Below are 23,168 nucleotides of genomic sequence, written 5' to 3' on the forward strand. Positions count from 1 at the left end.
ATAATAAATATTTACAACAGACTCGAATGTTAAAACAGACACAACAGTAGTCCCTATGTCTTATATTTTCTTAGTGATGCACAGTGCTTAAATCTTCTCCTTTAATACTTCACAGAACTAAACATTTTGCGCGGTCCCCGATTCTTCTACAACACCAATTACACTTCGGGCATCATCGGCTCCTGACATGACGTCACGATGGCGGTCGTGAGGAGCTGAAGCCAATAGCTGCCCTCCTGGCGATCACATGGTGCACATCGACCAATGGCAGACCCGAATTCTCATTAATAGTCGGAAATTTTCTGACAAGCGTAGAAAAACTTTTCATCAACAGCCGCCATTTTGAGTTACTGGGACCGTGTGGAAATTTGGATATTATTCTTCAAATTACCGTCATTTTCCTTCTAATAATGGACGCTAGTGCGTTGTATTAGAGACGTGAAGTGTTTTGTGCCGCCGCACTTGGTCCATAAATGTTAAAAGACGTATGATGTTGAAAAATTGTGGGTGATTTACTTTTGGATCATTGTGCAGTTCCGTCGGAAGATGGAGAGTGGGACTGTGTAGGCTCATCCGCCAATTTGGGGCTTCATTAAGCTCAGTAGTTGACTCTGGAGTATTAATATGTGCCTTGAGGGATGCAGTGTTCGTCGAACTATTCCAGTGATATTTCTGAGGTGTTATTTATGTTGTCGGGAACAAGCAGAACCGTGCGTCGTGGATTCAAATTCCATTAAATACGATACTGTGTAGGCTAGTAGACACGGCTTGGTAAACAGGGAGATATGGCCGATCATCTCGTCGACGGGCCGCCAAACAAGCGGCAGAAAATGACTGACTCCTTCCAAGGGCCTTCTGACTCGTCCGGTACGTCCGTCGTTTCTTTTAAAACAAAGGAAAAATATTAGATATTTATAAATTAGTAGTAAAGAACGAATCTCAGAATGCATCATATAACATGTTATTTGACATAATGGCCAAGTGTGCTAGAATTTTTGTATTCAAAGTAAGTTTCAGTGGACAGTGTCTGTGGATGATGAAGTAAGTGTCCAGTTATTTGTTATGTATATATTTGATTTCTCTCGATGAACTGAAGCGTGTATGATATGGTTATTAAAGGGCAGTGTGACGGCTTCTTTTGTCACAAGAAAACACTTCTCAGAGTGTGTTTAACTTACATGTACTTGTCATTACCAGTAATTAAAACAGTAATTTGTTTACATCGTGCAGTTTTTTAATTAGTTTATTTTTTAGGCCGTATTCTGTGATTTTAGTGCAACTGTCCGGTTTGTTAGTAAACAATGATTGAATAGTAATTGACCATGGGAAACTAAACTTAAGTGTAACGTGAAAGAGAGTAATGAAAATAATGTGCGTTCACTTTGCTTTAAATTGTTAACAATAAGCTTCACGTGTTTAGAAAACAGTAACCTGTCATTGGTCAGGAAAGGTGAAGTTTCATCGGATTTTTTTCGTTTTAATGGAAAGTTCGTTGCCCTCGTTTCTGTGATGTAAACAAATAACTGTTGTCCACTTCGCATGACATTACATCATTCACGTTTCACTTTTCTCAGTAATAGCATGATAGCAGCATGTGCATGGACTGCTTTTTGTAGATTGAAATTGATTTTTTTAAAGTGGTGGTTTGTGTTACTTTTTACATTGCATGATGTAATTGATAAAAATTTAGTAACTGAAATATTACCATATCGACTTAAAATGGAGATCACCATTTTTCTTTTTTACAAGAACGTTGCAACTGATTGACAGTTGTTTTATCAGTTTTTGCTGATGTTATGATGTCACATTTATGGTGATGTTTAGTCACTTATTGAGAATGTAGGTACGAAAAACATTGAACAAAAATATTTTATGCCTACTTTTATATCATATTTATACTTGGGTTTGTTTACATTCTTATCAACCTTGTATTATATGGTGTGAGGTATTTGTAAGTGTAGGTGTGGTTGGCTTATTTTTCAAACATCATTAAGGGTTTAATGCGTAGCAGAAGCATTTATTTTTTTCTGTCCCATTAAATACTTTTTTTCTCTCAACTTTTTCAGTCAAAAGTGGGAATTGATGTGAACAGAAAAGTCTTTTGTTTTGTATCCTTTTTATGAACTCTCTTAATCTTTGTGACGTGCCATCCAATTCCACAGTACCGTTGGCGCCTTTAATGATGCACCATGCTTACAACTTCGGCTTGGCTACACCTCTGGGGAACAATGGTGGCAGGGGAACACAACAACCGCAACAGCAACAGCAATGGAACACGCAGAAGAGAAGTAATAACTCATTTAGTCCCAGTTCCTGTATCCGTCCTATTCATAAATGTCCTAATGAGGTGGAAGATGATAAAATATCACTGTTGATTCACTTACATAATATGGTTGTGGTAGCTTTCTAACCAAAAATGCCTTGTGTCTACTATAAGATGCGCACAACTGATCTTTTAACCTTTAGGTAGTTTTTTGGGATGGTGATGTAGTGTGACAGCAATTACCAGTACGTGTTAAAGCTACTTCTTTTGTGACAATAACTGAGCATTATGACAGATATTTGTGTAATTTCTTCTCTTTCCTTTTATGTGCGTGGATGGGGTTTGGTTCTTGTGGTCACAGTGAGCAAGTAAACCAACGCTAACAGTGCTGGGATATGATCATATTTAATTTGCAGTGAAAATTTCTGTGCTTGTCTGTCAATATGGTGAATGAGAAGTCCATTATCTTTGTATTCTTAATCATTATAAGTATAGGTTTCACCCAGTTCCTGGTTTCCTCTGCCTATGACTACTTCTCTCTGCTGAGCAGTTGTTTAGTTGTGTAAGATCTAGTGGCTTTTTATTGTGAATTGAGGCCAGATGTGGTGCAGACATCCGGGAACATATAAAATTCAAGTTTTTCTTATGATTAATCATATTTATTATTTATGGAGCCAGCATACCATTTCATGCTGAATGCTTAGCTAAGGAAAAGTGCAACCACTGCACATCCTGTAATAGGTGTAGCCTAGTATCTTCCATTAAATTGCACATAGCCAATCTTCAGTTTTTTAATCATATTTGTCAATAGCATTTGACACTTGAGTGTTCAGATTCCCATCTAATATGGAAATTTGATGGCTTTTTTTTTATATCACAACTGTTATGATGATGCAGCTGACATTACAGTCGCCTGTTTCATATTTCAGTAATGAAATTTGAGCCTCATTAGCTTACCTTCTGCACTCTGCTGTTCCACTATTAATGGCACTGTGCATTCTTTGTGGCTGGATAGAGAAATCAATTGTTTAATTGATTTAGTGAAAGTAAATACATGTGCACTGTTTTGGCTGTAAGCAGCATGTTTTTACTTTGCAACCTTTATGTTGAGAATGTGTTTCACAAGTACTTGAGTGTCACAAGGAATGATGTGGAATGGAGCCTTTCCACGCTTCCCATTTAATGTTGTCGGCTAGATATAAGGGACTGGTGTCTTGTGCTTTTTGCATCACATCTGTAAAGATTACTGTTTGGCTTCGTAATTAATGAGTACTTAAATCTATATATTTAAGTTAATTGACAGGAGCATGTAATGATGCGTAGTATTGGTATACAAATTGGGGAAGTTTAATTTATGGGCAGTGACTGCTTTGATCAGACTTCTATCACTGAATAGCATGGTACTGGAAGGCAAAGAAGAAGGGGGAGGAAGCGAGGATAGTTGCAGTGTCATTATTTTACAGTGTACATACCACAATTGCTTTCCATAATTGTAATGATTCAGTGAAGGCTCTGAGTAATCCATTTTGGATGGGGTTTGGTTCTTGTGGTCACAGTGAGCAAGTAAACCAACACTAACAGTGCTGGCATATGGGGAAATACAGAAGCGTCCGATCCCGCCCGTCTGCTTTGACCCATGACGTCACAAATATGGCGGAAACAAAAACAAACACAACTTTCCACAAGAAGCCTAATGACACTAACGGGAAAAGTGCGGGAAATGGGGTGTTTTGGGCGGGGGGCAAACGAAATATAAACAGATTTAGACGCCTTGCGTAGCTACAACGTGTAAGTGAAGACAGCCATGCATGAATACCCACCCACCTCCCCAGGGGTCTTAACCCCTGCAACCCATAGAAGATAAAGATGCTTCAGTAGCTGATTAGTGTTTTTTGACTTAAAAAAAAAAAAAATCTCACGGGATAGAACCAACAGATCAGAAAGATAAATATAATAAACTAAAACAGAAATTGTAGGAAACAGATAATTAAAATAAGTAATAAGTGTTTTTAAATTTTTTAAAAAAATCTCATGAGATAGAACGAACAGATCAGAAAAGTAAATAAAATAAGATAAAACAGAACTGGAGACAGCCACACTCAAACCAAACTCCGCGCCGTCATGACGTCACACACGACAACACCCTTACGTCACGGGTCAAAGCCGACGCGTGGGATCGGACGCTTCTGTCGACCCGGATATGGTGATATTTAATTTGCAGTGAACATTTATGTGCTTGTCTGTCAGTATGGTGAATGAAAATGTCCATTATTTTTGTATTATTAATCAGTTTAAGTATAGGTTTCACCCAGTTCCTGGTTGCTGGTGGTCATCATCTGTTACAAATATCCAAAATTAATATGTTATCTCATCTGTCTGGAACAAAGGCATAAGTAAAGATTAGCTGAGGCAGGACACAAAAAGGATGTACAACTTCACATTCTTGCATACTTTTAGGCCCTAAATATTGTACAGTTCAGCAGAGAGTAGGTTTACTCATAATTAATTTTTGAAACAAGAATGTATAGAGGTAATGTTTATAGAGACACACATGTGGTGGCAGGAGGAAAGGGGAGGGGGGAGTGCATTGTCTATCTGTGTACATCTGCACTTGCTTACTGTGAGGTACAAAAACATTGCACGTATTGCATGTTTATGTGTTGTATGTTATTCAGTGTACACATTAATTTATTGTCGAATGACACTATAGTGTTTATATTAGTCAACTTTATAAAAGCTGATTTCAGTGTCAAAATAAGTCCCATGGTTTTAATTTTTAAACTTTCTGAAAAGGGCAGTTAAGTGTGTGAAATATCCAGTTTCTTTCCCATACCTTCTCAAATAGCATGGGCAAAGGTGCTTGAATGCTATCTTAAGAGATCTGTATGACTAACTGTCTTTACCAGAAAGTGCAACAGAAGCTAAAGTTTTAAATATTTCTTTGCATTTTCAATGTGTGTGTTTGTTTTTGTGTTGCATAATATAGCTTCAACTTCTATTTGTCCTGTAGTTCATTAATAAATGTTTTGAAGTAAAGCATTAACTCAGTTGACCCAAGTTTATTGTTGTAGCCCTAGAGTACATATGTGCATATGTATGAATGTTTCCACAATATTTTTTTGGAATGCTTGTAAATTATAGACATGTCACTGGCAATTGAAATTACATTTTGTTATGTTTTTAAAAACTTTGTATTTACTGTGTCAGTTTGGCATAATTTGCTATAAGTTAATGTCAGGTTATTTCTGTTTCCATTTTCTTGTTATGCTCATACGTAAAGCTTGACTTTATCATATTTTGCCCTTTTTCATTGTTATCATTCACAAAGTTCAGGTTTTGTTATTACAGAATTGAAGGGATCAGCATTTAGGATTTTGAAGTTTATGCCTTGTGTAACATTGATAAATGTCAAGTAACCACTGACATGGATAGCCAGTTGCAATTTGGGTGTAATTCTAATTAATTTGCATGCACTTTGTTTTTGATTTTATGTTCTTTGTCTTAGTGATAAGTGTAAATTTTCAGCTTACTTAAAAATGTTTGGAAATCATTACATAACTTGTGTACTAAACCATTAAATGTGTAGCTATAATAAGTGAACTTCAGAAAAAATAAATTTATTGGCTGTTTATCTGGGTATAAATGTGCAAACAGTCACTTTTTTGGATTTTAAATAAAATTTATTATACCATTAACTAATTTTTGAGCCACTGCAGGTTCATCATTAGATGGAGGTTTTACTGGAACATTATATTGTGGACCAAGTTTAGGCAGACACTGTGGTGACGGGGCTGACAGAAATTTATTTATTGGTAACAAAGCGTTTATGAAACGGAAATTTTGTGTTTAGTATTTACAGTGCATTGTATCGTGGTATCCACAGCAAATTCAAAACCTATAATGTACGGTATGAGGTTGTACACACAACAAATTTTGTAGTAGGTGTGAAAGATGACAGGCAGTATAAATATTGTTGTACTAAGCAACAGTCACTTGTGATGCTGCTAACATGTTCGTACATACCAGACATGAGACTTTGAAACAAATTTTATCTTTCGGGAAGCTATGCATGATGAATCAGAGAATATGAAGCTACACAGGTTACAAATTATTGAGTGATGAAAGAGTGACTAAGGAGGAGCCGGCCGGAGTGGCCGTGCGGTTCTAGGCACTACAATCGGGGCCGAGCGACCGCTACTGTCGCAGGTTCGAATCGTGCCTGGGGCATGGATGTGTGTATGTCCTTAGGTTAGTTAGCTTTAATTAGTTCTAAGTTCTAGGCGACTGATGACCTCAGAAGTTGTCGCATAGTGCTCAGAGCCATTTGAACTAAGGAGGAATTAATGTGGCTACAGTTTATGTTGGTTGATCCAGGTGTATGCTTTTTCTTGCATGTTCTGTGATTCTTGAGAATTTCGATAGAAACTTCATTCTAGATGTCAATTTTCTTCCAGTTCTGATATATGCAATTCTTCAGCAGGTAAGTTGGCATTCAGACCATCATATTAATATCATTCAATCACTAGTGTTAACTTACATGATTTTTTAGCCATAAAACTGACATTCATGTTAATAAATTGTTGCAGCTCTTTCATATGTTGATTAGGGTGATATATGTGAAGGGAATTAGTTCACCGAAACTCTGGAATTACATCCAACATATTTTTGGTTCCACGGTTGGTCTTGGTGATCTGTATTAGATTTATGTGGTGCTTTTCAGTCATTTTGTTGAAATGGTTTAATGATTGCTCAGTTGAGGTTATTGTGAATCCTCTTCTGATTCCACAGTTTGTTATTCACTAGATATAGCACCTTTTATGGGTCGCAGAATAGTTATCATGTATTTGGATACCCATCCATATCATTATTACATGGGAAAGGATTCTGATGTTTATGGTGCGCTGCAAGTGCCAGGTTTTAAAATCAAAGTGGGTGATAATAAAAATGTTTGTATTTGAAATATATAAGACAATTGTAACAAGAATTAGTGCTGATACACATAAATTAGACCCAGTAGGATTTGCTGGTTACAGAATTATAACAATTCCAGTTTCTGAAGTAAGAATGATAGGGTTGCAGAAATTAATCCAGAGCCCACGTCAGGGGTGGTGGTGGTGGTGGTGGTGGTGTGTGAATTGCTTCCACAAAGATAATGCTACCAATTTGAGCACACAAAGCGATCATTTTGGTAGTGCATAATGCGATGAAAGGAACCAGATAGGTTATTAATTTAATGTACACACAGTGTATGATCCATGGTGTTTCACATTATCATTGTTTGCCCAATTTTTATTCAGTTTGTTGCTGCTCTAGAGACACAAACAATTGCTTGTTGCTCTTTCATATTTCTTCGTGATAGTTTCCTTCCAGTTTTTCCTTTGGCTCCTGCAACCCTTAAATTTCTATTTTTCTCCAGTCCTTTTCTCATCTTTTTGTGTTCATGTGCCTGTTTCTTTCCATTGATCACAATGAGTTTCTTTGCTTAGGTTGTAGATGACACTCATTTTACGTGTGTAGCGTCTGAATCTTGGCTCTGGTGTTGTTGTTACTGCTTTTTCCTTTTATATTTTATGCTTGTCTGTATTCATAAAGATATTTGGTGGACTTCCTTGTTGCTCCTACAGAATGGAAACATTGTTCAAACATACTGATATCCATAAATTTGACCATGTCTTAATTTGTATGTCAGCCCTGTACAAGTTACCCCTGTCTCAACATTGGTAAGTATTCATTCACCTTCTTGTTCAAATATTATAACATTTTTACTTAAGGTTTCAACCATGAGAGACATACCACAAGTGTGAGATTTAAAAGTTGTGAGATTCCATAAGCTTTTGTTCACACAATTTTATTTTGTAAAGAAAAGGCTGTTTTTCCTGTGACTGAGGAGAACCGTGTGCTTGAGGAGGTATGTCAGACCTCTCCCATCCATACAATATCTGTTTCACTTGCGTAAGCTTCTGGAAATGGCCTCATTTGAAGTTGGATTTTAGTCTTCTAGAATTATTGGCAGTACTTATGTGTTTCATTACCTCTCCACTGCCTGTCTCACAAGTTATTTTATATAGCACATAATGATTATGAAGTAACACCTAAAGGATAGATGTTTCTTAATACTTTCAATTGATATTGAATTGAAAGAAACATCCCATTAAGGTGATTATTAGAGCTATTCAAACTCTCATTGAAAAGGGTAGAAGAGAAAATTAATCCTGTTCTTGTCAAGGGAAACACCCCAGTATTTGCTTAATGTGTCTCTGTGAATCCACATAAACCAATATTTTGATAGCTGGCTGAGGATTCATACCTTGTTTATACCAAATGAGATTTCGTTGTGTTAGTCACCATGTCAATGTGGTCAGTGGACGCATGATTACTGAATTACGCCAAAAATCCTGGGTGAAATGCTAGTAATAGAATTACAATAATGTACACTTATAGTTTCAATATCATGTTAATGATCTTCAGTAACAGCTGAACACTTAATTTTCTCATTCAATTACATTACTCATTCCATTATTTGGTTCCACTTATTGCCCATTAGCTCTTCTCCCTTTTTTGTGAATATACTAAGTTAATCAGGAAATGCCAAGCTATTTTATGAAAACAAAAATGGTTGTGCACCTGATAAATTGATTTTTTTATTTTGGTGGAAAGAATACACATTGCATGTGCTGAGCAGCCGCTATGACAAATGCCAAGATAGTTTTATGTCATGATATGCTACACCTAATCTGTGTACATTTCCCGTCATTAGTTGGCGAATGTAATGTTGTCAGTATTTTCAAATAGTTTTGAATATTAAATGTTGGATTACATAGATGAGTATACCACTGAAGTGCTTTATTTTTTTTATTTTTTATGTTTACTTACAAATGACAAAATATTGGGTTTGAAATCCTTAGCAGCTTAAGATGCAAGTGCTTTTTTAGTACTAATTTGTGAACCTGAGACTATTGCTTAAAGATGTTTTCAACAAAATGTCAGCCCAGACATAGACATTCGCAGTTGTATTTGTATGCAGTTTAGTAACCATTTTTAATTATCACAGTAACAAATCAATGATGCTTCAACACCTTCCTGTTACTGGAGCAGAATTTTGTTACTAGTCACTAATATGAAAATGCAATATTTGGTGCACCTGAAAATACAATACTAAATATTTTTCATTTTACTGTCTACACTGCATCATTGAAATTATTGTGAGACTACACTGTTTCATGAGTAAACAATGAATGACATATCTGGAAGTAATTCCATTGGTGAAAGACATTAGAAAATGGTAGGTTTCCTTTACCAAGCTGTCTTTTAAATTTTAAAGCTTGCTCACGAATGCATTATTGTGACTATTTGATGAACAGTCATTTGCTTACAGTGACATGTGTTAAGTGTTATTTTAATGCTTCTTATGTCACTAAGAAAGGTTAGATGCAGTCAGTAATGACTGTGCTTAGTTTTTTCAATCTAAAAATCAAGTAAAGTCCTCAGACATCATAAAGGAACATCTAGCGAACCTTTCAGTAAATATGCCACTGTACTGTAAAGTGGTGAGGTATAAATCATTTCCATTCCATGCAAAATGCCTCTGAAATAATAGTGACTTATATTGTGTTGTCATACAAAATTAACAAAGTAAACCTTGCTCTTCATGGACAAGCAGCATACCTTGTACATCTCCTCCACCTGTCTGCTACAAGCAGTCATAAGAATTCTTAGGCTGTAGTTGGAAGAGCCGTTACTAGATCATGGGAGCAATCTATGTACACACTACACAGTTAGTTTATTGTTCAACTTTTCACCTCAGAATTGACTATGTAGTTCATAATGAAAAGCACTTCCAGGTTGTGGCATCTACATTTATACTTAACTATTACATGCTGTGATGACGATGGGTGTCAGTAAAAGTACATCAGTGTCAATTACTTATGCAAGTACATAAAAATAAAAGCAGAAAAATTTAAGAAAGTAATTGACAGTTGAGTTGTGCCATATCATGTGCCGGATGTGTTTCATTGAGTTCAAATGGAACACATTTGGTTACCAAGATATCAGCATGAGTTCACTGTTGTGATCCTCAAACCACTGTAGCATGTTTCTTACCATGTGACATGGATGGTTAAGCTGCTGGAAGATGCTGGAGATATCAAGCATGAAAGGATGCAAATGATCCACAATAATCTTAACATAATCACAGCTGTCATGGAATGTCCGATTACTTACCACAGGTACCATTGCAGCTCAAGTGAATTTCCTCCATACCATAATACTGCCCACAGTGACCTGCATAAGTGATAGAGTGCACATTTGAAGCAGCTGTTCCCATGTCTGGACACAACAATCAACTCGATGTAACAAGAAACTTGATTTATTGGGTTCCTTTGATCCATGATCCAATCTCAGAGGTTTTTTGTGCACTCCAATCGTAATTGGCAACTTCATTTGGTCAGTATAGGAACATGGGGACATCTGCTGTGGAGTCATGTTCAACATCTACACTGAACGATGTGCCTGCACCAACAGTGTACTCTGTCATCAGACCTGCTACAGATTGCCACCTGTCCTGCTTTACAGAGTGGGCTAGCTTCAGATCTTCATGTTCTGTGTTGGTGTGTGGATGTCCAACACTTGTAGTTTCATTGTCCTCTAGTGTCTGTACAGCTGACCAACTTCACTGTTTTTGAGATGCCAGTTTCCAGGAGCTGAGCCGTAACAATCTGCCATTTCATATAGCTTGCAGCCCCGGGTGACATCGCCGACAACAGCCAATATTTCGACAGGAATACACCCTGCCATTTTCAAGGCATAACTACAATAAGCCAGCCCTCTGTATGGGAATTTAAAATTTCAGACTGTAGAGAAACTCCGGAAAGATAACATACGTGCACACCATAAAACACAAGCGCCATCACACAAACCGAAGATGACCGACGTTAGAAGTTATCAATAGTGAAATTAATAATAAATGGGTGAGGTAGTATTAACTCTGTCCTGTTTTTTGACAAGGAAAAGGGCAGGATTTAAACAAAACTCACCATTCTATTTACAAAGGTTATTTTCTTATTTAATTTCAGTTGCTTCCATAAGAACACTATTCAGATAGCTAGAGATTCATGGCAGAATCTCCATGTTGTTACATTTCATTGGATGACCGGTGCAAAGACAGATGTTCTGCAATGGTGGATTTGCTCGGTTGTTGTAAGCAAGTGTGACACTGAAGTTCAGTACACCAATCCTCCACAGTCCAGATAGGCCGACTGATATATGACATGCCACAGCTGCAAAGAATATGCTAAACAACTGCCTTATGCAAACCAAGATCATCCATTAGGTAACCTAAAATGACCCTGATCTTTAGAAGGTGGTCAAAACACACTTCACATCATTTTTCTCCCAGATACGACCAGTCCTGTTCGAAATGCTCCCTGTGTAAGGTGAAAAAACTGTAGATTTTTGGTACCTCCTCAGTATTATCATCACTCATGCAGTTCACAGTTGGTTGATAACGAAACGCACATCTGATCTGTCTGTCACCATAACATTTCTGACAAAAGGTGGTGTGAAGATGGGTTAACTCATCTGACAAACTGTAAGGCTCCAAGATGACATGGATCTTCTGAACCAAGGTATGAAGTACCCATTCATGATGAACTAAGTGGTGACAACTATCAGCCTCTAGATACAAGTCAGTGTGAGTAAGCTTTCTGTAAATGGAACATTCCTGCTGACCAACATATCCTTTTCCAGCTCCACAGTAAACAAATATTCGGGTGGATTGAATTCAGGTGTTCGAAAAAATCATTTAGATTCTCATGGCCAGGAGGCCAGATAAATAACACAAGATGTCAAAGCCATCGGCTTCAAGGCATGTTCCTCAAAGTCTTTTGTTAACAAATTGGCAATAATGAGTGAGGGCTCTTCCCACTGTAAATGTATCTGTGTGCTCATAGTACTGGTCCTTGAATAAAAAGTGAATAGGAGTCAACACATGTCGAAATGGTTCATTAATTCACCATCAAATCGAACCTCAGTCTACCATTTTTTTAAAAAAAGAAGGAAAAAAAGAAATTGGACAGAGGAATGCGAGTGGAGAGAGAGAGAGAGAGAGAGAGAGAGAGAGAGAGAACATCAAAATTTGTTAGAATAGGAGTCTTGCAATCACATTTCCCCTAATTGATGTAAGAAATCCACTGTCTTCTTAATGTGATCCTTACACTGACGTGCTACAGGGCTCAATAGAGTAGCAAGGTATTTTGCTACATGATATGTCACAGCACCAATGTTATTCGCTATTGGATGAAGAGGAGCCCCTTCCTTGTGGAACTTAGGAAGGCCATATAACCTAGTGGGAGCAGCACAATAAGAATTAAGACTCTTGATAGTCTGCTGTGACAGGAAACTTTTCTTCAGGAAGCTGTTAAGTCTTACTTCAGTCTATTAGTGTTTATTGTGATGGCAGCACTAGTCCTGTGATATGCTGAGTCAAGACAGTAAACACTGCATCTTCTTAACATAATCCTGCTTGCCCAAAAGAACGGTAGCATTGTCCTTGTCTGCAGGTAAAATAACAGTATCAAGATCAACTCAAAAGTGAATGTGAAGCAGCCCTCTCAACTGCTGTGATACTACTCTTCGATGGAAGTGCCCCAGTCAACACATGACGTGCCTCCCTCCTTGCTGCCTCTGCAAAGTCAGGAGGTAGTTTAAAAACAGCTTGTTCAGCAGAGCTAATAAAATCAATTGCTGACAAATACTTGAGCATCAGCGCAAAATTTAAACCTTTCCCTAATGTGGCTAAAGCTGTGTTGTCAAAAGCTTTCGCCATGAGATTTATCACAGAACGTTGTGATGTAGTATTAGACGCCGATCCATGGAAGCGTTCAAACTTCACTTTGTGTCGGGCAGTTACAGAATGAAATTCATAGTCAGGTTGGGATTATGAAGCAACGTCTAGCCAGTCATAAGAAATTGCCAGACTTTTTGAAGCAATCGTTAAATTAAGCTGAAACGATTCATTGGAAACAAAATCTTACTGTCGATGAGTGTAATGAATTCTTTCATGAACAACAGCTAGGCCAGCACATTCCTTGATACAGTTGGTTGCAGGAGAATTAATATGATGCACAATTTTGGCAAACATTGGAACAGTATTTTGATCATGACAACGCACAGTGCAATCTTACTCTACTGCTGCAGCCTTTATCCAATCTCTGCAAGCAGCGATACATTTCTTATCCAAAGAGGTAAACAATGTGAGACCCAAGTTTTCAGTATGTACAACATTCAACTAATAAGTAACTTTTGAGAATGCAGCCGGGTTATGTTGTCAACAACTGACAATATTTCAACAGGAGCACTCTGCCATTTTCAAGGATAACTGTGGCAAGTAAGTGCTGTGCAAGGGAATTCCCTTTAAAATGTCAGGATTCTCCTTTGAAATATCGGTGGTTGTTGATATCACCCGGCTGCATTCCCGTAAGTTATTTGAACTTAGCATACACTGGATGAATTTTGGGTCTCAATCTGCCATTTGCCGAAGTCACTTATGTCAGTGGATTTTCCAATTTGTGGCCTGTATCACCACTAGCATTTCCCATTTGTCACTGCGGTGCTTATATATTTCACTTACCTCATCATGTGCCTGCAGTGCCACCAGGTGGCATTCATTCTCATGATGGGCAATGGCTGTGATATTTGTCTCATCAGTGTGTGCTGGATGTGTATTCAAGAAGAGTAAGGTTCAGATCTGTGCCTAGATCCCAAATTTCTGTTTTCAGTAATTCTATAAAATACGAAAAAAACTTCCCCTCCACCCACCACCACCACCCTGCTGTGGCTTTTTTCTTACACATTCAGATCTCAGCAATTCAACAGGTTGGAGGTTGATAGCTAGAGTATGCAGACACTTGCTGGGTAGGAAAACATGAGGAACTTGTTTGGAGCTATAACAACAGATAACATACACTGAAGAGCCAAAGAAACCGATACACTTGCCTAATATCGTGTAGGCCCCTGCGAGCACCTAGAAGTGCCACAACATGACACGGTATGGGCTCAGCTAATGTCTGAACTAGTGCTGGATGGAAATGACATCATGAATTCTGCAGGGCTGTCCGTAAGAGTACGGAGGGATGGAGATCTCTTCTGAACAGCATGTTGCAAGGCATCCAAGATATGCTCATTAATGTTCATATATGGGGAGTTAGTGGAAGTGTTTAAACTCAGAAGAGTGTTCCTGGAGCCACTTTGTAGCTATTCTGGGCGTATGGGGTGTCACATTGTCCTGCTGGAATTGCCCAAGTGCGTCGAAATGCACAATGGACATGAATGGATTCAGATGATCAGACAGGCTGCTTATGTATGTGTCATCCGTATCTAGGTATATCAGGGGTCCAATATCACTCAAACTGCATATCCCCCATACTATTACAGAGCCCCTGCCAGCTTGAACAGTCCTCTGCTGACATACAGTGTCCATGGATTCACGAGGTTGTCTCCATACTCGTACACATCCATTGGCTTGATACAGTTTGAAACGAGACTTGACCAACCAGACAACATGTTTCCATTCGTCAACAGTCCAGTGTCGGTGTTGACAGATCCAGGCGAGGCATAAAGCTTTGTGTCGTGCAGTTGTCAATGGAAGACGAGTGGGCCTTCAGCTCCTAAAGTCCATATCGATGATGTTTCGTTGAATGGTTTGCATGCTGACACTTGTTGATGGCCCAGCATTGAAATCTACAGCAATTTGCAGAAGGGTTTCACTTCTGTCACATTGAACAATTCTCTACTGTCGTCGTTGGTCCCATTGTTGCAGGATATTTTTCTGGCTGCAGCGATGTCAGAGATTTGAAATGTTACCAAATTCCTGATATTCACAGTACACTCGCAAAATGGTTATATGGGAAAATTCTCACTTCAGCACTACCTCGGAGGTGCTGTGTCCCTTTGCTCGTTCAAACTCGCTTAAATTTTGATAACCTGCCTTTTTAGCAGCAGTAACCATTGTGATAACTGCGGCAAACACTTGTTGTCTTATATAGGCATTGCCGACTGCAGTGCCGTATTCTGCCTGTTTACGTATCTCTGTATTTAAATATGCATGCTTATACCAGTTTCTTTGGCATTTCAATGTATGTTACTACTGTAACATGTGACCTTCTATTGTGGGAAGAAGGAACATTTATCTAGTTATTCTTCAGCTGTAGTCCGTCTTTTCTAGTTTAGCTTCAACATGACATTAAATCCACATATTGATTTAGCTTATAGTTCAGCTAGTTTATCCACAGTTCTAATTCTTTTCAATCTTGCACATCACCTAACAAAAAGTGTTTCACATCTCCTTTTAGTATGTTGTGTAGTTAATTAATGGCTGTTCATTTGTTGAGTAACATTCTTTTTTCTCTCTTTATTTTGGAGGATTAGAATTCGGTTTTTTTCCCTTGTATTTGAGTGTATAATTTGAGATGTAGTGTCGCACATATCGTGTAACGTCACATATAATTAGCATGGTGCAAACTACAATAGACATAAGAATTTGAACTCAGTATTGCAGATTTTGGAATCCTTTTACATGAAGATATAGGGCCACGAAAGTGTTGTAAACATTCTATGTTGGTTCCTTGGCTTCTTTGGCATGTTCGTATGTTAAAAAAAATCTTTGTCTCCAGTGCGTTTTCTGTTTAACTGCATCTATCTCAGAAGTCTGTACTTTCTTCTTTTTGTGCGAGAAATGCAATTCATTCCCTGCATTCACGATAAAACATTCAACAATGTAGAAGCTGAGAAGTAAGGCAAATGAATATACATATCCTCTAATGCATATTGTGTTGTGGTTTTCTGAATAAGGTGAATGTGTTATTGGAGGTGGTATGTTCTTCCTTAATTCAGTTAAATTTTCAAGGTGCTTGTTAAATCATTCTGAAGCACATTGTAAGTTTTCTTTTCCGTCCACAGAACATTCGGAGGTGGAAGCCATATTTAGTGGAAAAAAAGGGGTGGGGGAGGGCTTAAGACCGATTAGTAATTGAACAAGAAAGCTTTCACTCAATAATCTGGCATGTCAAACTGATATGCTGTTCTCATAATGGATCAGCTATTTGTTGTTTCATCTGTGAATATAAGGACCTTTCTGCTGTTGATTTTGATTATGTATTTTATCCCCATACATCCGTTAGAAACTCGGAGAAATTTGAAATGTAGTTTCTCTGCCTTGCTCGCTCTCCATTTTGTTTCATTAATAAATATGTTGTAATATTTCTGTATGTGGTCTTTCCTGTTCATGCCTACGACTGTTGGTACTTCAGAAGCTGAGTATAGTGAACAGCACAACATGTGGCTCAAGTTTTAATGTTGGGGGAATTAAAATACACAAGAGAGCCAAGAGAATTCAAAATACTAAAAATTAATAAACTGTTATGTAACTAAATATTTTAAGTGTTTCATTTAATAACTAGTGCCAGTTTGGCACATGCATATCCTTTGCCTGTTGTGATTAATGTCTATAAGCTGGGGAATTGCATCATTATAGAAATGAGTGACTCAGTTATCCTCCTCGTAGATGTGAAACAAACCTAATTCTTTGACAACTTAAAAGTTTATAAGATCATGGAATCCAGTACTTGCATGAAGAAGCTAAAACCCTTATCACAAAGAAACCTCGTTTCCACGTTAAACCAAAAGATTTGTTTCAAATTAATTGATGTCTTCCTGCTTAGAAACTGCTGGCATTGCATTTAATGGCAGTCATATTCCAAAATTTCTCTAAGTCCAGTCATGTAATTTTTCTGCACACTGTTGTCCGAGGGTTGCCCAGAAAGTAATGCACAGAATTTTTTTCTTCAACAATTCTATATTGAACATAATGAGAATTATACACACAAAAGAATGGAGTTTTATCTACACACCCTATTTTTCTATGTAATCTCCATCCCGTTCTATTGCCTCCCTCTAGCGCGAAACAAGGGTGTGTATGCCCTGTCGATACCAATCCTTGTCCTGGTGGCAGAGCCAGTGCTTCACTGTGTGTGTCATCTTCTCATCATCCTCAAAATGTTTTGCTGCAACATGTCTTGCTGCAACATGTCGGGTGCGACAGCCATGGATGGTCTCCCTTCTTCAGTAGTGCTACAGCCCTTGGTGAGCCTTGGCTTCTTCAACAATCTTCCTCCACACTTCTCAGTTATTTGCTGCTCTTTTCCACACCTGGACTCCCATACTGGTGATATCCATTATTACCTCGTCGATCCATCTTCTTCTAGGTATCCCTTTTAGCCTAACTGAATGGATCACACCTTTCATCTTTTCTTTGGAATTCTGTCCTCTTCCATTCTCTCCAAGTGTCCTAGCCACCGTATTTGCTGTGATTTCGCAAATTTTACTATGTCCCTGCCTTGTATTAACTCTTGTAATTTGGCATTGTAGCATATTCTCCAGCCTTCTTCCTCCTTTATTGGCCCACAAATTTTGCGTAGTATTTTCCACTCAGTGGTTCTTAGTGCATTTTTATTGTGTTCTGTCAATGTCCATACCTCTGACCTGTAGACGATAACTGGGCAGACTAGGGAATTATATATTAGCAGTTTAGTTTTTCTTGTAACAAGGGTATTTTTGAAAAGTTGCATATTTGCAAAGTAAGTTATGTTTCCTGCTTGTATTCTTTCCCTTATAGCCTTTCCAATACTGGTACCTTTTGTTATTAGGGCTCCCAAGTAGTTAAAAGAGGACACTCCTTTGAAGCATTTCCCGTTGATGTTTAGGTTTTTAGGGGTTCTTCTGGCCTCAGATTGTGACATTACCATATATTTTGCTTTGTTTTCATTTACTGTGCGGCCAATTTTTAAGGCTTCTGTTTCCATTGCTCGGTATGTTTCTAGGAGTGTATTGGTATTTCTTCGTACTATGGCAATTTCATCAGCGTATGCACATATCTGGCTAGTTTTCATAAACATGGTGCCTCTTTTGTTGATTTTATTTACTACACTATGCAGGGCTATATTGAATAGGACAGTGGAGAGACTATCCCCTTGCTTCACACCTTTATTAAAGTCAAAGCTTTCACTTGTTCTGCTAAGGACCTTTACTTTTGCTCTTGTCTCTGTCATTGTCATTCTGATTAGTCTTATTAATTTAGCACATATACCAACTTCTTTCAGTACTCTGTATAGTTCTTGCCAATTTATGCTGTCAAAGGCTTGTTCGAAGTCGATGAATAGGAAATGCAGATCTATATCATATTCATAGAACTACATAGAGCTACACTGATATTCCCCTAGTATGCCTTCTGCACACTTCTTTATCCTTTCGTTTTATATACTTGTGAAGATCTCATAAGCTGTGCTTAGGAGTGTTATACCTCTATAGTTTTCACATGATGTTCTGTCCCCTTTCTTATGAATGGGCATTATTATTCCAATTTTCCAATTATCTGGCATAGTTTCTGTTTCTCATATATCTGATACTAATGTGTGCAGTTCCTTTATTACAGCCTCACCACCTGTTTTTATTAATTCAGCAATTATGCTGTCTTCCCCAGGGGCTCGATTGTTTTTTGACTTGTGCACAGCCTGGGAGACCTCTTGCAGTGTTGGCTTTCTTGCCTCATTGGTTTCAATGTCTACTTCCAGCTCCACTCGTTCCTCTTGTGCGGCTGTCTCTTCATCTTATAGGCTGGTGCTTAGTGTATCTTTGAAATACTCTGCCCATCTTCCCAATATCTGTTTTTCCTCCCTTATCATTTTCCCATCTTTACTGGAACAGGCCATTGTTTTTGGTTGGAATCTATTCTTCATTTTTCCTATGGCATGATAGAACTTTCTTATTTCACTCTGTTCCTTTAATTCTTCTAGTTCTTGAAATTTCTTCTTATTCCACTCTCTTTTCTTTCTCTTGCAGTCTGTTAGCTCTTCTCCTTAATTCTCTGTATTGTTCCACATTATTTCTGATTTCTCTCTGTAGCACTTTTGTTCTTGCCCTGTTCCTTTCCTCTATTGCTGACCTGCAATCTTCATCAAACCATTCCTGGGTTGTTCTGTTCCTTCTTATGCCTATTTCCTCTGCAGCATCCTTAATGGCTTTTTCAATCCTGTTCCACCTTTCATCTACTCCTGCTGCAGTCTCTTCATTGCTCAACTTTCTGCTTAGTGTTACTTGGTATTTTTTTACTTCATCAGGCATGTTCAGTTTGTCTGTATTCCATTTCATCATCTTTCCTATTCTGTTGCCATTTGTTAGTGACAGTTTCTCTCTCAAGACTGATTTTATCACAAAGTGGTCTGAATGACAGTTTGGTCCTCTGCAACTCCGTACATCCGTAACTGATGTGGAGTGGTGTGCAATCACTAAAATATGGTCAATCTGATTGACTACTCCATTGGCTGTAGACTTCCAAGTACCCAGATGGATCCTTTTGTGTGGAAAGCAGGTTCTTTTAATAATCATATTATTCCTTGCTGCGAATTGACATAGTAAGTCTCCGTTCTCGTTGTTTTCTTCATGTAGTGAATATTTTCCAGAAACTCCATATGGATGTTCGTTCCTTCCTATTTTTGCATTAAAATCTCCTGTTACGAGCATCAGGTCATATTTAGGTACTGTGCAGCATACTTTTTCCAAGTCTTCATAGAACTGTTCTTTAATTATATCCTCTTTCTCCTCTGTTGGTGCATGTGCATTAACTATTGATATATTCTTAAATTTCCCTCTTGGTCTGAGTCTGCACATCCTTTCATTCATGGGTTCAAATTCTAGAACGCTTTTCCTAACTTCCCTAGTTATAAACCCTGTTCCAAGTTGGCCTGTTCTTTCTTCTGGTCCACTATATACCAATGAGTACTCAGGTTTATCTATCTGCCCATTCCCTTGCCATCTTATTTCCTGTAGCCCTACGATATCATATTTGAATTTTAAAAGTTCATTGGCTATTTATTTCATTTTTCCAGGCTGAAGCATTGTCGTCTCATTCCATAATACTACTGTTAGACCCCTTATCCGTTTCCTTTCCTGGGGTCGTGATACATGCTTTCCATCCAGTTTCCGAGGCTTCTGTTGAATTTCCGTAATATTCTTTTTTTACAGTATGGGGTTATTAGCCCCATGTCCAACCCCCAACCTGGAGGACCAGGATTTGTATGAGGTTTACTCCTCTTGGGAAGCTGGCTTCACTACGCCTCTAGAGCCCTCCCTGCCCTATGTTGTGGGACACACTTTGTCTGGCTTATCTGCCGAGACCAATCAGGCTTGGGTGACCCTCCTAGTAGCTGTGCTACCACTGGCATAGCTCTCGACTTCAACGAAGAACGCAAACCCTCCCGCCCGGCACTGAAGGTGCCTACTATAAGGCAGTGTCCCCTGGGAGGGATGGATGGTCTCCCTGATGGCTGGAAATGTGGAGCTCCACCGAACCACCTTCTGATGTCCTCACCCTCCGTGCCCAGTGACTAGCTGTACTTCTGTTGACAGCAGATGCTCCATAGACTTTGCACAAGTTATTGAATATTCCCCACAGTTTCTTTCCCCGCAGTGAGAAATTCAATTACGGGACATTGCTTTTAACATACATCACCTACAGACGCCATTTTGAAACTGTCCTGCAGCTATACGCTATCTGTTGAAAGTGACGGAAAGTTGGCGTGCTCACTCAGGAGACTTCAAATAATACATACGTGACGTTTCGCATTTGTACCTTTGTTTTCAGCTGAGGAAAAAAAGTCTTACTTTACTTCCTGGGCAATCCTTGTAGAAGTGTGTTGGAACAGTTGTTGGTGTCTTCTTAATTGCCATAACTAACAACAGTTGGTGCAAGTGTTACAGTGTTGTCATTTTGTATGTGAAAGCCAACCATAGTCCTATGAACTAGAGGAGATGAATGTTGATGTTTTCATAAGGAAATGTAATCATAGATAATGACCTGAAATTTTAACATTCTAAAATTTATTAATCAGTATAAAGTCAATGTAAGAAGAAACTTATTAGCAGAAACCTCAGATCGAATTTATGAGAATTTTTCCTAGTACAGATTTATTGCTGCGAAAAGGTAGACATTGGCAAAATCCAAGCCAATAACTCATCTGGAAGCTGTGGACCAGAGAATGAATTGGTTCAGAACTGTTTTAAGAGATGTGACAATGCAGTGAGTTATAAAACAGCAATGGATATTTGGAGTGCACTTTATTTTTCAAAATGAAGTTTGCCCCCAGATAGCACGTACATTGTATGACTGCACTGTGACCGCTAACGTCTGTTAGGACTTTGTCAGTTCCAAACAGATGATATATTCAGTTCTTAAAGTTTTAGAGGCATTCGGTGTTCCATAATGTCATAAAGCTTGTATTGGAAATAGGCAGTGGGATCATTACAGGTGCATTCAAGTTAAAACACCTAAAATATTTTTTCTCACAAACTTATCACACAAAAACGGCGAAACTTGTGCTACTTTTGGTTGCATCTCCTTGCAGCCGTACAAATTTTGCACAGTTGTGACACTGTGATTCCATGGCCGCTGTGAATGTTGCTGTAGGAGTCTGGTGTGACCACTGGCAACTATTGGGAAAATACGTTCCACGCTCATTCGGTAATAGTCCAAAACAACTTTTTCCGTTCAGTTGAGTATGTCATTAGAGCGGCTGCTGCTAGACCAAGGTGGTTGTGGTTTGTTGTCTCATGTTTAAAAACAACAGTGACATTCGTGATTATAATACCAGAAAAAAAGAAAGACTTACACTATCCTTTATTCAACCTATCTTTGCTACAGAAAGGGTTAAAATATGCTGCTACAAAAATTTTCAACAAATTACCAGATGAAATAAAATGTCTGACTGACAGCAGTAATAGCTTCAAAAATAGATTGAAATCATATCTCCATGACAACTCCTTCTATACCATAGATAAATTCTTGAGTAGGAATAAATAAATCTATAAGTATAGTATATGCATTTTGTGCCATTTAAGGGAATGGGGTAAATAATAGAAATATTAATCTTCAACTCTATATTGTATTTCCAATGTGCATTTCTGGAGCGCTTGACACGTTCCACATCATAATGGCTACCGTACCCTGCAGTTTATCAATGGAACTCGCAACCAACGAACTAACTTCTGTTGTCATTGAATTGAACACCTCCAAGAACGGCCCTCCCTTCTACCGCTGCTGGTAGTTTTCTGTGTGTTGTACTGTGTTGCCATCTCTGTCATGCAGTCACAACATGACATGCATGCTTAATTTAAAACAAAACACGTTTCTCTCTGTTTCCAGTCCTGAGAAAAAAGAAACAAAAGTGTTATAACTTGAATGCACCTTGTACTATAAAATATAGATATGGGTATTGTTGATATCCATGACTTCATTATCATGTTTGATGGGGACTGATGAAATGTATGTGATGCAGTCACATTGTAGTGCCTGATATTATGAAGGGGTTGTGAGAATGTATTTAAGTAGGTAGTGAAGTGTTCATTAGTTTCTACTGTATATGGTGGTTGCGAAGGACCACTCATATGTCTTAAAGTACGCAGAACATGTGCCAGTACTTGTCTTGGTCTCACTGATAAGCTCTAGATTCTATAATAATCTTACATCTACATACATACTCTTCTTGAATTACTGTTGAGTAATTTTGGAAAAAATTGATTTAACTTTTAGATTTTAGTATTTAAAGATGGTTTTTGTGCAATCTTTAGGTGAACTGGTTCAAAAATCTCCATGTGCATCAGTGCGTTGGCAGTGATGAAGTACAAGGGTTGTCGGATAAATCTGGTAAATTCTTTAAAATGATAGAATATTGTTGGGTTGTGTCATTGAATGTTGTTGGGTTGTGTCATTGTTATGCATGACTCTTTTAATGATTATAAACAAAGTTTGAATCAGACACTGTAGGCAATTAGCTGTTAGCAGACATCAGAAGTGGTCATT

The 23,168-nt window shown here is 38.1% G+C and overlaps 1 protein-coding gene across 1 annotated transcript in view; it reads left to right on the forward strand.

The window, feature by feature from the left end:
- Positions 1 to 340: 340 nt before the first annotated feature.
- Positions 341 to 23,168, forward strand: part of LOC126252037 (CREB-binding protein-like) — a 164,642-nt gene continuing 141,814 nt past the window's right edge. The window contains exons 1-2 of the mRNA XM_049952826.1: positions 341 to 867; positions 2,163 to 2,288. Of these exons, the coding sequence (XP_049808783.1) occupies positions 786 to 867; positions 2,163 to 2,288 (208 nt within the window). The 5' untranslated portion in view covers positions 341 to 785. The remainder of the gene's footprint in view (positions 868 to 2,162; positions 2,289 to 23,168) is intronic.

This window comes from Schistocerca nitens, chromosome 4 (assembly GCF_023898315.1).
Source record: "Schistocerca nitens isolate TAMUIC-IGC-003100 chromosome 4, iqSchNite1.1, whole genome shotgun sequence".
Classification (NCBI taxonomy): domain Eukaryota; kingdom Metazoa; phylum Arthropoda; class Insecta; order Orthoptera; family Acrididae; genus Schistocerca; species Schistocerca nitens.